Raw genomic sequence first — 15,525 nt, 5'->3', positions numbered from 1 at the left:
AAGTTTTATGTCTATTACATGAACTCCCAGACTATTTTCCCAGGTGATTGCAGTGTATGAGGGTTCTCTTTTCCCTGCATTCTTGTCTACAGTTATTATCTCTTTTTCTTATAGTCATTCTCATTCATTTTGGTTGATAACAAGTGATGTTGAGCAACTTTTCGTGTGCTCATTGGCTGTTTGCATATTTTCTTTGGAGAAATGTTTATTAAAGCCTTCTGCTTATTTTTAAATTGTATGATTTGTTTTTTTGTTTTTGATGCTGAGAATTCTTTGTATGTTCTGGATGCAAGTGACTTGATACGAGTGGTTTCACTTTATTTCCTGTGTATTGGCTATGTTTTCCTGAGCCTTCATTTATCTCGTTTTTGTTGAAAACTGGACATTTTTAATAATATATGTTAACTCTAGAAATCAGATCCTTTTCCCTAAGGTTTGTTATTGTTGTTGTTTGCTTAGTGACTTTCCTGGACTGATTTGTAAATTCTCTGTTTTTGCCATGTGCAGCCATTGAAGTCTCTGCTCATTTAGCTAATGATTTGACAGATTTTCTTAAATGCTTTGAACCAATAAGTCTTCCTTCCGCCTTTTTTGAGGGCCTCTATGGGGGGAAGGGGATGCCTTCCACTTGGCCAAGTAGTTTATGTTCTGCCTTAGCTTCTACTTCCTGTTTGTGCAGATCAAGGTCAACCAGAAGTGGAAGCATTGGGCTTTCTGAGGTTTTTCGTGACCTTCTAGTGACCTTCTAGATTCTCAAGAATATATCGAGGCTTTTCGAAGCCTCCTGTGGTCATCGTACTCCCTCACTCTTCCTCTCGTCTGCCATCATCTTCTGTGCTGCAGCTGGTATCGCTGCCTTGGGCATCTGCAAGGTGACGTGGTCGTCACTGACTGCTTTCAGCAAACGCCTGTCGGATAGGGTGCTCCTCACTGGCTGAACTCGAAGTTCGATCAGAGACAAGCCCAATAAATGGGGCTTCCCCCTCCCCCTAACCCCACCCCCCACCCACAGGAAGCTGCCAGATAAGTCAAATAGTGGCACTTCTCTGGAGATGAGGTTTTTGAACGCATTTTGCCCACTCCTGGCTGCTGGTTTCTACAGCTGTCATGGTCGCAAAGCCACTGTGGAGCTGGGTAGATGGGAATGGTATAATTAAACTGCCACAAAGATCACCAAGATTCAGCCTTTTTTTCCCCCTTGAGTAAAAGCTACTCAGATTATTGTAATAAGCCTTTAATTTCCAGAATTTAAAAAAGTTTTCCAGGGGCGCCTGGATGGCTCAGTCGGTTAAACGTCTGACTTCAGCTCAGGTCATGATCTCACGGTCCATGAGTTTGAGCCCCGCGTCAGGCTCTATGCTGACAGCTCAGAGCCCACAGCCTGCTTCGAATTAAGTTTCTGATGTTTGCTAATGTTCTCGATGGTGTTTGTGGTTCTTGGTTGCTTAGGGCCTGCATTTTAGTGGTAGTCAGAGCCCATAGGTAGGACTTAGCCCAGAACAGACCTGTGCGTTTACCATTTGGTCTAACAGGAACGGAATTAACTCGGCAGACTTTTTATTGAGACTCTCTCTGAATTAGTGGTGTTTGAAATAGTGTTGTGAGTCCTCCAGCACAGAATTCACTTTAAAGTGTTGTGTAACATCTGCTCTACTTTGATAGACTAGCTCCTTCAGTTACACACCTTTCATCTTTAATAGTCCAAGGTGTGAATTGTTGTCATCCAACTATTTGTTCTTTTTGTTAACCGTCAGACAACATCACATACGTATTTCTCAATAGAATTCATTCTGTTGGTGCCAAGTAAGTACAAACCTACAATTGGAGAGTTTTCCTTTTGGGGAAAAAAAAAACGAGCGAATTGGAGGGAGGTATCATGGGGTGATCTATCCTTGCAGGTCCTTCGAGACATCCTCAAGGAGGTTCAGAGTAACATGGTACCACGCAGCATGCTCAAGGAGTGGGCTCTGCACACGTTCCCCAACGCCACGGACTACTGGACGTTCCGGAAGATGTTCACCATCCAGCTCGCCCTGATTGGCTTTGCAGAGTTCGTCTTGCATTTAAATAGACTCAACCCCGAGATGTTACAGATCGCTCAGGTAAAGGGTGTGAGGAGACGGCGCCTCTCCCCAGACCTCTCTGCTGTGTGGTTTCAGTTCCACAAGTGTCTCCTTCTGGTGTTTAGGACACCGGCAAACTGAACGTGGCCTATTTCCGATTTGATATAAACGACGCGACCGGGGACTTAGATGCCAACCGTCCCGTCCCTTTCCGCCTCACCCCCAACATTTCCGAGTTTCTGACCACCATCGGCGTCTCCGGCCCATTGACAGCCTCCATGATCGCTGTCGCCCGGTGCTTCGCCCAGCCCAACTTCAAGGTAGGCCACGGTGGCTGGTGTGGCGCGCGGCTGGGGTCACTTGGATGCACGCGGCCTCACAGCTGCTGGTCTGCCAGTACAGAGGGAGAGTGTTGCGGCTGCACAGTTAAAGCTTCTGCATTTTGGAAAAAGCATTTCAAGTTTTTGCTGTCTCAAAGCACTTACAAAAAGGAGTCAGAAGCCTCTACTGATCATTTTCCCAACTATCACTGTTGCTTGCCGGTTTCGTTTATTCCATTTGGTATCCGTTTTGTGTTTATGTAGATCTTTCTTCTCTAAAAGGGCAGAAATACTGTCTGTAGGGTTGTGCCGTCTTCCTGGCACCGCGGTTATGGGTCCCAGAGGACAGTCGTGGCGGTAGGACCTGCGACGGCCGCCCCGGCCACAGGCGGGTGTGGGATGGCGCTGCCCTCCTCTCGGCACCGTCCCTGCCCAGCACCACACCGGCTGCTTCGGTGGCCTCTCCTCAGACTCTCCCAGCGGTTGTCCAGCTGGTGGGCAAGGTGGGCAGCTCAGAGCTCGTGCCTCCGGCAGAGGGCAGACTGGGATTCGAATCCAGTTCCCACTGACTCCAAGCCCGTCTTCACCGCAGTTATTCTCTCCTCACGGTTGGGGGCTGAACTCAACTTATTTTTCTTCTAGCTTAGGAGACGGGTTGTACCTTTTTTCCCACAGATGAGCAGTTTGTGTCTAGAGATGCCTGCAGATACCAGTTGCTTTTCCAAAACATTTGCTCAGGACAGTTGTAAGATTATCAGCTAAATGCGTAACTGTGAAGACAGACTTTTTACATCAAACACATCTTGTGCTTTCAGTGCTCGCTTGTCTGTTAGCGAGGAGTGCTTTCTGGAACAGGAGTACGAACAGGGGGAAAAGCAGCCCTGTGGCTCTTCCATGAGTGAGTGGTCTGTGCTGTGACCATCACTTAGCCGGGGCGTAAGGCTTGGAACAGCAAGTCCTCACTTAGAAATGTTATGCTTCTGGAAACATCATAGGGCAGTCCTTACACTGGCATTTACTTTGAAAACCTTAAAAGAGAACAACCAAGGAAGCACTACCCGTATCTCGGGGGCCTGGTACAATGTGGAGTAGCACCGTGCATTGTTCCTTGTGTAGACGGTGCTGGCCAAGATGAGGAGGAGTCGGGCCACCTTCTCCAAACTCTGGACCCAGATTTCTTACCAGCCTAAATGTAGAGGATGCTTTTAAGTTCACTAAAACATAGACCATTTTGTACAGGAGTGTCTTTTAAAAACACGTCTGGGAGGCTATCTTACTATGCCCAGTATATAAACAGGGAAATTGAGACACATTGGGCTAAGTAAATCGATCAAGGTCACCCAGGCAAGAAGGTGGAGCTGGGGCTAGAACCTGAGTCTGTGCCGTGGCCACACGGAGGCCCGGGGATGGCCCTCCTTGACGTGAGACACATGTCCCGTGACACCCACTTGATTCCTTCCTGTCTCCACCCAAATGTGATCTTGTCACCAGCCCCCACCCCCGGCAAACCCCTCTGAGCCCGCCTTACCTGCTGTTTCTGCACAGTGCCCGTCACCACCGGGCATGTTGAACATTTCTCTGTTAGTACCAGAGCCCCATAAGGGCAAGGGGTGTTCACTCTAAGCTTCGGTGCTGGGAACGGGCCTGCCCAACCAAGCCCCTGTCAGGTGTGCAGGTGCTCATTTAAACGCTCGGCACCAGGAAGCAGCGTGACAGCAGCAGGTGCCCCTGGACACACGTGCCCCGGCTTTGCAGAAGACCAGACCAAACCCTGTGCCTTTGGGCCCTCGCTGCTCCAAGTGAGGAGGTGGTTTGTTCCCCTGGGGGCCAGCCCCCTGCATCTGCCAGGCACACGCCGCGGCCCAGGTGCTGGGGCTGACCGGCCGCGATGGCTCACTGTGCTCGGGCTCCGCCTCCTTAGGGAGCTGCCCCTCTGGGTCGCTCCTGGTTAATCCAGGATCGTCTCGTTCTCTCTTGGCACAGGTGGATGGCATCCTGAAAACCGTGCTTCGGGACGAGATCATTGCTTGGCACAAAAAAACACAGGAGGACACCTCTTCTCCTCTCTCGGCCGCCGGCCAGCCCGAGAACATGGACAGCCAGCAGCTGGTCTCCCTGGTGCAGAAGGCCGTCACCGCCATCATGACCCGCCTGCACAACTTGGCCCAGTTCGAAGGCGGGGAGAGCAAAGTGAACACCCTGGTGGCCGCCGCAAACAGCCTGGACAACCTGTGCCGCATGGACCCCGCCTGGCACCCGTGGCTGTGAGCGCGCCCGCCCTGCCGCCCAGAATGGGAAGCACGCCCGCCGGCTGCTGGGCCTCCTCTCTGCTTCACCCACCGTGTTCACGGAGGCCCGACAGCGCGTGTGCGAACGCGGATAAATGGAGTTCTAGAGGAGCTGCCTGTTATGGCGGCAGAGTGGAAACGTCTAGGCTTTTAAAATTCCCTTATAGGAACCAGGGCTCTCCGGTCTGGAATTTCTTTGTGAAACCTTTTTTATCGTACTCCTTCCTGCGTGTGAATGTACAGATGGAACTGAAGGAGACAATTCTATATTGTCCGTTTTTAACTCAGAAATGACACCTCACAGGAGCCTTGTGCTTTTGTACAGACCTTTGTAACAAGTGTACAGAAAACCCACTTTGTTAGAGAAACAGGAAATTATGAACAAGTCGAGCTGGTTTTTCTCTAAGCACAGACTTTTATGCTGTACGTAACTGGCTCCAGGATCTCCTTGCGCGTTGGATGTGGGTCAGCACGGCCTCGTCACCCTGCGGGGACGCCGTTCCTCGCGCGGTGGATTCAGATCCCGCCGGGAGAAAACTGAGCCCCGGGCGCGGCAGGTGAATCTGAGGCTTTTCATCGGCTGGCTCTTCGGACGCCTTCTTGACATTTACTATCATTGTACCAGGAAAAAAACCTTTTCCTTCCTAATTTAAAAAGAAACAGCAAGAAAAGTTTGTCCGTTCACTCCAGTCTGTCATGTTCACATTTTTATAAATACGAGCATTGAGAATGTTCTATCTAAATTTGTACAGTGTGATTTTTTTTTTTTTTTAGAATAAATATTTTATAAAAGGATGTGTCTGCTCTTACATGTATGGAAATGCTTGTTTCCTCTGCCTGAGCGTCCCTCAGCCCCTCGGGGACCGAACCCCCTGGGCCAACACAGCCGTGCTTCAGGGTGGCTTCCTGGGGATGGACAGACAGGTGATGCCTGGGAGGGTCTTGGCTTGGAACTTGGGGGTCCGGACCCACGCTCAGCATCTTCTGTAATGGCGATGAGGCTGGTCCTGACTCTGACGGTGTGAGACATGTCTGGGAATCTGGTCCCTTTCGGCTTGGTTTCCCCACCTCAGGGCGGCTGCCAAGGGACCTGTGTACGCAGGGGGGAGGCGGCCCCGCCCCACCAGCGTGGTGTCCTTCCCCCTGTGCATCCGTCATCCTGTGGGATGGGGGTGGACGGTGCAGAATGGAGGGGGAGGCAGTTCCTGAGCACGCGGTGTAACTCATGTCCGAGGATGAGAAACGGCGAAGCAGGACTGGGGAGGGACGGCAGTTGCTGCTTTAATTGTAAAATGAGGATTCTGAATTTTAAGGACTCACTCCATTGGGAAGCGCTTCGTCTGCTGTGAGGACAGCTTCACCCAAGTCAGGGCCTGGTCAGCAAGACCCCTTCCAGGGCCAGAACTCCAAGCCCTTCCCAGGCATCACCTTTCTTTTACTCCTCGTTGTGCCCCGTTGTCCCCAGGCGAGCACAGAGGGGAAGCCTGCAGCTGATTTCATGCAGTCTCACCACGAAGTCCAGTCCCAGGCATGTAAACCAGTGTGCCGTAAGAAGTGTAGACGATCGTGGGGGCTCCGGTTTGTGTGGGTGGCCACAGGTGGGGCCGTTATACTGGGCGTTTGTCCTCAGAGGCAGATGGGTCCGTGAGCCCCGAGGGGGTGGCCCTCAGGACGGGTTTCCAGCTCAGAGTGGGGAGTAGCCCTTGGAGAGTCGGCCGGGGGGTGTGGTGGCTGCAGACGTGTGTGGATGGTGTTTGGAGAAGGGAAGTTGGTGTACTGAGGGCCCTGGGTTCTGTGCCAGGCTCACGACACCGTGCCCTCCGTGCTGCCCCTGGTTTCTAGGAAAGCCAGCCGTCGAACAGGCAGGAGGGTGTTCCTGGGCGGAGCTCCAGCTGGAAAGATCAGGGACCTGGAGTTGGGAGGCCAGAGCACGGGCTTGTTTATGGGGGCCACACGTGGCGGGTACCCCTTGTTCTCCAAGCACTATTGCAAGGTAAGTGCTGTTATTAGCCGCTTATTAATTATCGGAAAATAAACATAAAATTCACCATTTTAACCACTTCTGAGTGTCCAGTTCAGGGACATAAAGTACATTCACATTGTCGTGTAACCCCCACCACCGGCGGTCTCCAGAACTTCCTTCATCTTGCCAAACTGAAACTCTGCACCCGTTAAACACTGACCCCCAGCCCCCATCCCCCACCCTTGTACTTTCTGTCTCTGGATGTGTCTAGAAATTTCCTGTAAGTAGAACCACATGGTATTTGTCCCGTGCCCGGCTTCCTTCCCTCAGCATATACATCAAGGTGCTTCTGTGTCGTGGCAGGTGTAAGAACTCCCTTTTTAAGGCTGGATGATACCGTGTCGCATGGATATACCGGTGTTTTGTTTGTTCGTCCGTCTACGGACACCTGGATTGCTCCCGTCTTCTGGTTACTGTGAATGACGCTGCCGTGAACGTCGGTGTGCAAATACCTGCGGGACCCCTGGCGTTCGGGTCTTCCAGGACTACCCACAGAAGCGGAGTTGCTGGACCAAATGGTAATTCTGTTTTTAATTTTTTGAACGACTGCCGTGTAGTTTTCCGTAGCCACCGCGCCACTTTAAACCCTCGCCATTGGTGTGTGTACATGTGTTCCGGTTTCTCCCCATCCTCGTCGACACTTGTTCCTTTGTTGTAATAACCATCCTAGGAGTGTAGAGTGGCGTCCATCTCCTTTGTGGCTTCGGTTTGCATTTCCCTTTGTGACTAGTGACTCTGAGCATCTTTTCACGAGCTTCCTGACCACTTGTGTATCTTCTTTGGAGAAACGTCTCTTCACGTCTTTTGTCCGTTTCTTAATTGTGCTGTTTGGGTCTTTTTTTTAAGTTGTAGGAGTTCTTTCTATGTTCTGGATACTGACCTCCTTTTTTTATATTTATTTTGAGAGAGAGCGTGGGAGTAAGGAAGGGGCAGAGAGAGAGGGAGAGAGCGAATGCCAAGCAGGCTCTGCACGGTCAGCACAGAGCCTGATGTGGGGCTCAGTCCCACAACCATGAGATCACGACCTGAGCTGAAATCAAGAGTTAGACTGAACCACCCAGGTGCCGCTGGATACTAACCTCTTATCAGATAGATGATTTACTATTTTCGCCCACTTTGTGGGCTGTCCTTTCATTCTGTTGATAGTGCCCCTTCATGCAGAAGTTTTAAATTTTGATGTAGTCTGACTTATCTGGTTTTCTTTTGTTGTCTGATCCATTGTGAGTTAATTTTTATATATGGTATAAAGGGTTCATGAGGGTTCAACCTCATTCTTTTGCATGTGGATATCCAGTTTTCCAAGTGCCATTTGTTGAAAGACTGCCTTTTCCCCCATGGAATGCTTGATTTGACCATATAAGAGGGGGCTTGTTTATGGGTTCTGTGTTCTATTCCATTGGTCTGTATGTCTGGATTGATTGATTGATTAATTGATTATAATCTCTGCACCCAACATGGGGCTCAAACACTTGAGATCAAAAGTCTCACGTTCTTCCCACTGAGTCAGCTGTGTACCCACTATATATGTCTGTATGTCAACACCAAACTATGATTATTGCTACAGCCTTGTCATATGTTTTGAATCAGGAAGTGTGAGACCTCCAACATTGTTCTTTTTTAAGGTTGTTTTGGCTAGTTGGGGGGTCCCTGAGGTTCCATATTAATTTTAGGGTAGATTTTTCTATTTTTGGATTTTTGTAGGAGTTGCTTTGAATCTGTAGATCATTCTGGATGGCAAAGACACCTTAGCAATATCAAGTCTTCCAATCCATGAACCTGAATGCCTTTCCATTTATTTTGTGTCTTCTTCAATTTCTTTCAGTTTATAATTGTATAGTTTTGAGTGTATAAGTGTTTTGTTTTCATGGTTAAGTTTATTCCTATTTTATTCATTTTGATGCTACTACAAATGGAATTGTTTTTTTACTTTTCTCTTCCGGTTGTTCATTGTTCGCCTGTAGAAACACAACTGATCTTTGTGTGTTGACTTTGTATCCTACAGCTTCAGGGAATTCGCTTTTTTAGTTCCAACAGTCTTTTTGTTCGTTTTTATCAGGAAGAAAAGACATTTCTTCCAAGATAGTGTTGGCATACATTTTCTTAGGGGGAAAACCGTTTTAGTTGCCAGACAAACATGGTAAAAAGTCTGAAAAGATAGGTGGCTTTAGTTTAGATGGGGGAGAATAAGCTTGCAAAGGTGATGGGGGCACTTTAGGAGGGGAAACGAGTATTTTGATGGACACTTGGGCCCCTCTGGTGAATGAACCAGCTAACAGGGGCTGGAGGGGAGAAAAGCGTGAAAACCAGGGGGTGACAAACACTAGCTTATGAACGTCTATGAGTTGGTGCTGAAATTTTTGCCCGTCAGTAGAAAAGTGAGAAAAATTAATGCATCAAAGTTGAGGTTTCTTATGGATAATCAACCATAGTCTTTTATCGTGAAAAGTTGTGCTGTTAAAATGTCCTTATGAAATGAAATGCTAGTCTTACACATAATTGTTACTAATTTTTATGTCATCTCTGACAAACTAAAGAATTAATAAATATATACCAGCCTAGGGGCGCCTGAGTGGCTCAGTCGGTTGAGCGTCCGATTTCGGCTCAGGTCATGGTCTCATGGTCTGTGAGTTCAAGCCCCACGTCGGGCTCTGTGCTGACAGCTTGGAGCCTGCTTCGGATTCTGTGTCTCCCTCTCTCTCTGCCCCTCCCCCGCTCATGCTCTGTCTCTCTCTCTCTCTCTCTCTCTCTCTCTCTCTCTGTCTCTCTCTCTCAAAAATAAATAAACATTAAAAAAAATTTTAATATATACCACTCTACTGATTATGGTCAGTATATTTTACTGGTCTATAAAACAGAAGAGTTTGGGAAATATGAGTCTAAACAAGTCATAATTATATAGGATTCTGTATAGTAGTAAGATAGTTCTTATCTTTAGCTTATTTTTAATTACAAAATTGAATGACAAGTCTAAAAAAAAAAAACGTGTGAACCTACGTCGTGCATACATAAAAGATGAAAAATCTTAAAATAACACCAAATATAATTCAGGACTATTTTTACTCCTACACTTCATGAATGTAGGGTGACAAAAACTTTTACGTCTTTTAGAATAACATGCATTATTTTTAGTCAATTATCTAGAGTTACTGTACTCATCTCAAATGTATCACAGTCTGCTTCCAAATGATATTATACCACTTCGCTTACATTGCAATCCTACAACAGTAAACTTCTGTTTCTCCCCTTCCATTCTCTGTGCTATTGATATTATAATTTTTACTTTTACATACGTTATTAACGTCACAACACGTTATTTTTACACTAGGTCATACTTTCATTCTTATGTATGTACATTAAGTAATCTCTACACCCAACCAGGGGCTTGAACTCACGACTCCAAGATAGAGTCACATGCTCCACTGACTGAGCCACCAGCCAAGCGCCCCTAGACCATACTTTCTTTTTTTTTTCTTTTTTAATTATTTTTTAGGGTTTATTTATTTTTGAGAGAGACACAGTGAGAGTGAGGGAGGGGCATAGAGAGAGGGAGAGGAATCCAAAGCAGGCTCCAGCCTCCGAGCTGCCAGCACAGAGCCCGACGTGGGGCTCGAACTCACAAACCATGAGATCATGACCCGAGCGAACTCAGGTGCTTAACCGACTGAGCCACCCAGGTACCCCTAGACCGTACTTTGTCAACAGGAGTAGTATTGTTCCCCTGTTATGGGGGCTGATTTGATAAAAAATCCCTAAAAGGCTCCTTAGGAAGATGGTATATATTTGTTTTGTGTTCTAACAATTTTTTGGTATGTATTTTCTTAGGTTTTTCTGTATGTAGGATTATGTTGGGTAGTGTTCTGCAGGGGTCTTTTGGGTATGATGGGTTTAGAGTTTTCATTACTGATCTTCAGTCTGCTTGTTCTGTGTATTATTGGAAGTGGAGTATTGGAAATGTCCCACACTTACCGTAGAGCTATTTCTCCCTTTGATTCTGTCAATATTGGCTTCACATGTTTAGGAGCTCCGATATTTGGTGCGTGTATGTTTGTACCTGTTCTGTCTTCTTAGGGAATTGACCTTTTTATCATTATATGCTGCCCTTCTCTGCCTCTGAAATAGTTCCTATCTTAAAGTCTATTTTGTCTGACATCAGTATAGCTACTCCTGCTCTCCTGTCATTACTATTTTGTGTGGAATACCCTTTTTCATCCTTTAACTTTCAAGCCGTGTGTGTCCTTCTATCTAAAGTGAGTCTTGTGGACGGCGTGCAGATGGACCCTGGTTTTTTATCCATTCTGCCAATCTGTCTTATTATCATGGAGTTTAATTCATTTACATTCACTTTTGTGCTTGCTTCGGCAGCACATATACTAAAGTTGGAAGGATGCAGAGAAGGTTAGCGTGGCCCCTGTGCAAGGATGATACGTTTACATTCACTTTTTCAAATTAGTTAATTAATCTATTTATTTATTTTGGGGGCGGGACAGAGAGGGAGAGAGAGAGAATCTCAAGCAGGCTTCACGCTCAGCCCAGAGCCCGGTCTGGGGCTCGATCTCACAACCATGAGATCATGACCCGAGCCAATGTGAAGAGTCAGATACTGTGGGGTGGCCCAGTTGGTTCGGTGTCTGACTCTTGGTTTCGGCTCAGGTCATGATCTTGCAGTTTCATAAGTTCGAGCCCTGGGTTGGGCTTTGTGCTGGCGGTGTGGAGCCCGCTTGGGATTCTCTCCCTCTCCCTCTCCCTCTCTGCCCCTCTCCCATTCACGTGGTCTCCGTCTCTCTCAAAATAAGTAAACTTTAAAAAATTTTTGTAAATGAGTCAGATGCTTAACTGAGTCACCCAGGCACCCCTCATGCATTTACATTGAAACTAATTACTGACCAGGGAGGACTTACTCTTGCCATTTTGTTACTTGTTTTCTGTGTCTAAGAGCTTTTCTCCCATTTACCCGGTTACTGCCTTCCTTTGTATTCAGTTGTTTTTTCGTTTGTTTTGTTTTTCTGTGGGGACATTTTAGTTCCTTCTCATTTGCTTTTGTATATATCCTACAGATATTTTCTTTGCGGTTACCATGGGGATCACACTTAATACCTTAAAATTATCGCAATCTCATTTGAATTGATAGCAACTTCAACCATATACAAAAACTCTACTTTTTTATAGTTCTGTCCTCCATTTGTTGTTGATGTATCAAATCACATCCTTAAACGTTGTATATCCACAAACATAGGTTTTACACACTTGGCTTTTAAGTCGTGTAGCAAATTAAAAGTCAAGTTACAAAACCGAATCGCCATACTTGCCCATGTATTTAACCATTACTAGAGAACTTTATATGTTCGTGTGGCTTTGATTACTGTCTAGCACCCTTTCATTCCAACATGAAGGCCTAAGCTGTTTCTTATAGGGCATCTCTAGTGGTGATGAATTCCTCTGGCTTTTATTTATCTGGAAATGTTTTAATTTCTTCCTCATTTTGTGAAGTTTTGCTGGATATAGAAAATTTGGCAGCTTGTTTGTTTGTTTTTGTTTTTGTTTTTCTTTCAGCACTTTAATCATACCACTCTTCCAGTCTCCTTGGTTTCTGCTAGGAAGTCTGCTGATCATTTTGTTAAGGATCTCTCATACACGGTGAGCCACCCTTGCTGCTTTAGAAGATTATGTCTTTGGTTTTCGACAGTTTAATTATAATGTGCCCCCAGTATAGGTGTCTTTGGGTTTATCCTCCTTACAGTCCTTGAGCCTCTTGGATTTATACATCCATGTCTGTCCTCAAATTTGGGAAGTTTTCAGCCATTATTTCTTCAAATAATTCTCTCTTTCTCTCTCTCCTCTCCTTCTGGGATTCTCATAGTGCCCATTTTGGCCCCCTTGATGGTATGCTAGACAACGCTTAACGCTTAGCCTTTCTTCCCTTTTCTTCATTCTGTTTCTTTCTGCTTCTCTGAGTCAGTGATTTCAAATGACCTGTCTCCCAAGTTCACAGAATCTTTCCTCTGCCTGTTCAAGTCTGCCAGTGAACCCTCTAATGGATTTTTTTCAGTTTACTTACTATATTTTTCAGCTCCAGAATTTCTGTTCATATACTATTCTCCTGATTTCCACTGCTTCTTTGCCCATGTTTCCCTTTAGCTCTTTGAGCATTTTTAAGACAGTTGCTTTATAGTCTTTGTCTTAAAAGCCTATGTTTGTAAGCTAATGTTAAGCCTTTGTCTTATACTGTTTCTTCAAGAACCATTTCTGGGTCTTTGGGTTTTTTTCCTTTATTTGAACCATGGTTTCTTATTTCTGCCTTGTGATATTTTGTTGAAAATTGGGCATTTGAAACATGTCCCAGTTTTCAGAGACTGGTTCTGTGCAGAGGAAGACTTTTGCTGGTCAGCACAACATGAGGGCTTAAAGGTGTGGGTTTTATCTGGGTGTGCATCATCCTGGGGCCTGTGTGTGTGCCTAATCCTTCCTGGAAGCCTGGCTGCTTTTAAATGCCTTAATTTCCCAGAGGCGCCTGGATGGTCAGTTAGGCATCTGACTTGATCTCAGCTCAGGTCTTGATCTCAGGGTCATGAGTTCAAGCCCTGCATTGGGTACCATGCTGGACTTTAAACAACGAATGGATCAATCAGTCAGTCAATGAATGAATCAATGAATCAGTGAATGACTTAATGTTCCTGAGAGTGCCACCCCTGTCTTCTCGAGCCTCAGATGCCCTATCATGTTCCTCAATCAGTAACCTTGTGCCGGGTGTCTGCAGACGGTCCTCTTGTGTGTTCCACAGGCCATGCCTGCTGCTGCTTGCTGCTTCCTCTGCTCTGAGATTTGAGCTGTGCTGCTTTTGACTGGGCTCCAAGTTAGGGGACCCAAAGATCAGCCCCTCAGACAACCCTTGACAGGCTGCTTTGCTCTCTGGTTTGTAAAAAAGGGGGACCCGGGACCTGGCTGCCACTTCCCCCAAATCGTGCTTTGCCACACCAGGGAGCATGTGGGGGAAAGGGCGCGTGAAAACACCTTGAAATGTTCTATCATTTTGAATGTAGCTTTTTCTTGGCTGGGCATTTGCTTACTTGCTGTAGATTCCCAGAGCTCCCGCAAAGGTATTTCAGCCAGTCTCTGGTTCTTTGTCATGTGTCAGGTGGTGGGGGTGGGGGAACGGGCCCGGAGCTTTCTAATCCTCCATCTTGCTGACGTCACTCTCTAGGCCTTTTGTTTAAATTTGTTACTTTTATTTATTTATTTTTTTAAAATTTTTTTTTAACATTTATTTATTTTTGAGACAGAGAGAGACAGAGCGTGAACAGGGGAGGGTCAGAGAGAGAGGGAGACACAGAATCCGAAACAGGCTCCAGGCTCCGAGCTGTCAGCCCAGAGCCCGACGCGAGGCTCAAACTCACGGACCGTGAGATCATGACCTGAGCCGAAGTCGGACGTCCAACCGACTGAGCCACCCAGGCGCCCCTAAATTTGTTACTTTTAAATTGAGGTATAATTTACAAAGGTGTAAATTAAAAATTAAAAAAAAAATTTTAACCATTTATTTATTTTTGAGAGACAGAAGGAGACAGAGCATGAGCGGGGGAGGGGCAGAGAAGGAGGGAGACGCAGAATCCGAAGCAGGCTCCAGGCTCCGAGCTGTCAGCACAGAGCCCAACATGGGGCTCGAACTCACTAACGGTGAGATCGTGATGTGAGCCAAAGTCAGATACTTAACTGACTGAGCCACCCAGGCGTCCCAAGGATTCACATATTTATAATGCACGTTTAGAAATCCTGTCCTGAGAATTCTAGTATTATGACACAATCATTTGAGCTATTATGGAATCATGTAAGTCACAGTGATAAAACTGAAAGAGGAAAATGGTCAAAATTGCCTTAGAAATTAGTGCTTTATTTATAGATGATTTTAACAGACTTAGTAACAACAAAAATTCTATATTAATACTACCTTCAAATAGAATGAAGTGGAACCATTTAACTTTTAAGATTCACATTTGAGTATTCTTCTGTTATTAATCATTATTTTGAGAAAAATTTTATCAAGATTCTAATTTGAACCCCAGTATATATACTCTCTGAACTAAAAAAGCAAGGAGGCTAAAAGAGAAAAAAACTCAAAATTACTTGAGTGCAGAGACAAAGCTACCTAGGTAAGGTCCTGGACCGTCCAGTTGCTGCGTTAGAAGGCAAATCACCACCTCGGACCATGTGGACAGAGGTGGAATCCAGCACCAGATGTAGACATTTCTATTGTCTGTGGAGTATGTGTTGGGCCAGCAAAGACCGCTGGAGGAGAGAATCCCTGGAGGGCAGGATCCTCGTTTTCCTGAACGAAGGGAAGGACAGGTGCTCTTGGTCTCAGTCCCTGGGACCTGTTGTTCCTGGGTGACGCCTGAGCCGGAAGGGAAGTCCAGCATCTCAGCCAGCTGTTGTGGACAGATGAGTGTCTGTGCGTCTGGGCCTGGGTTCAGGAGGATGACGCACTCAGTGGAGGGTCCCTTGTCCAGCGGGCCTGAGCCTGTGGGGGACGTGGTTACACTTGGACCCTGCACCTTTACAACTCCACGTTCCTTCTTATTCTTGAGGAGTCTGGTTCCAGAGGATTCCCTGCTGGGCCTCATGAGCCCCTGCCAGATGCGTTGCCAGAAACATTAGAGACATATGTTAGGCTTTTAATTTCTTCTGAGTAACTTTTGTCTGAAGTCTGCCTCACCTTTTTTGTGTTTCCCTCATGGGAAATGAGCTGGCCTTGAGAGAGGCCATCGAGGATTTCTGGCGTTTCCGGAAGAATTTTGGTCTCTCGACCTGGTTCCAGCTCTTCACATGTGTGTCTGATC

At 46.4% G+C, this 15,525-nt stretch overlaps 1 protein-coding gene and 1 non-coding gene across 15 annotated transcripts in view; both read left to right on the top strand.

The window, feature by feature from the left end:
• TRRAP (transformation/transcription domain associated protein) overlaps positions 1-5,466 on the top strand; it is a 111,750-nt gene extending 106,284 nt beyond the window's left edge. For all 14 annotated transcript variants that reach the window (XM_027042215.2, XM_027042218.2, XM_027042225.2 and 11 more), the window contains 3 exons: positions 1,899-2,102; positions 2,189-2,383; positions 4,367-5,466. In XM_027042215.2, the coding sequence (XP_026898016.1) occupies positions 1,899-2,102; positions 2,189-2,383; positions 4,367-4,651 (684 nt within the window). In that variant the 3' untranslated portion in view covers positions 4,652-5,466. The remainder of the gene's footprint in view (positions 1-1,898; positions 2,103-2,188; positions 2,384-4,366) is intronic.
• Positions 5,467-11,040: 5,574 nt separating this feature from the next.
• LOC113594603 (U6 spliceosomal RNA) lies at positions 11,041-11,146 on the top strand. The gene has a single exon (XR_003415007.1). It is a non-coding gene; the product is annotated as a U6 spliceosomal RNA (small nuclear RNA).
• The last annotated feature ends 4,379 nt before the right edge of the window (positions 11,147-15,525 follow it).

The sequence above is a fragment of the Acinonyx jubatus genome, chromosome E3 (assembly GCF_027475565.1).
Source record: "Acinonyx jubatus isolate Ajub_Pintada_27869175 chromosome E3, VMU_Ajub_asm_v1.0, whole genome shotgun sequence".
Taxonomy (NCBI): Eukaryota; Metazoa; Chordata; class Mammalia; order Carnivora; family Felidae; genus Acinonyx; species Acinonyx jubatus.
The sequence above is the reverse complement of the archived record's forward strand: the minus strand, read 5'-3'. Positions and strand labels throughout refer to the sequence as shown.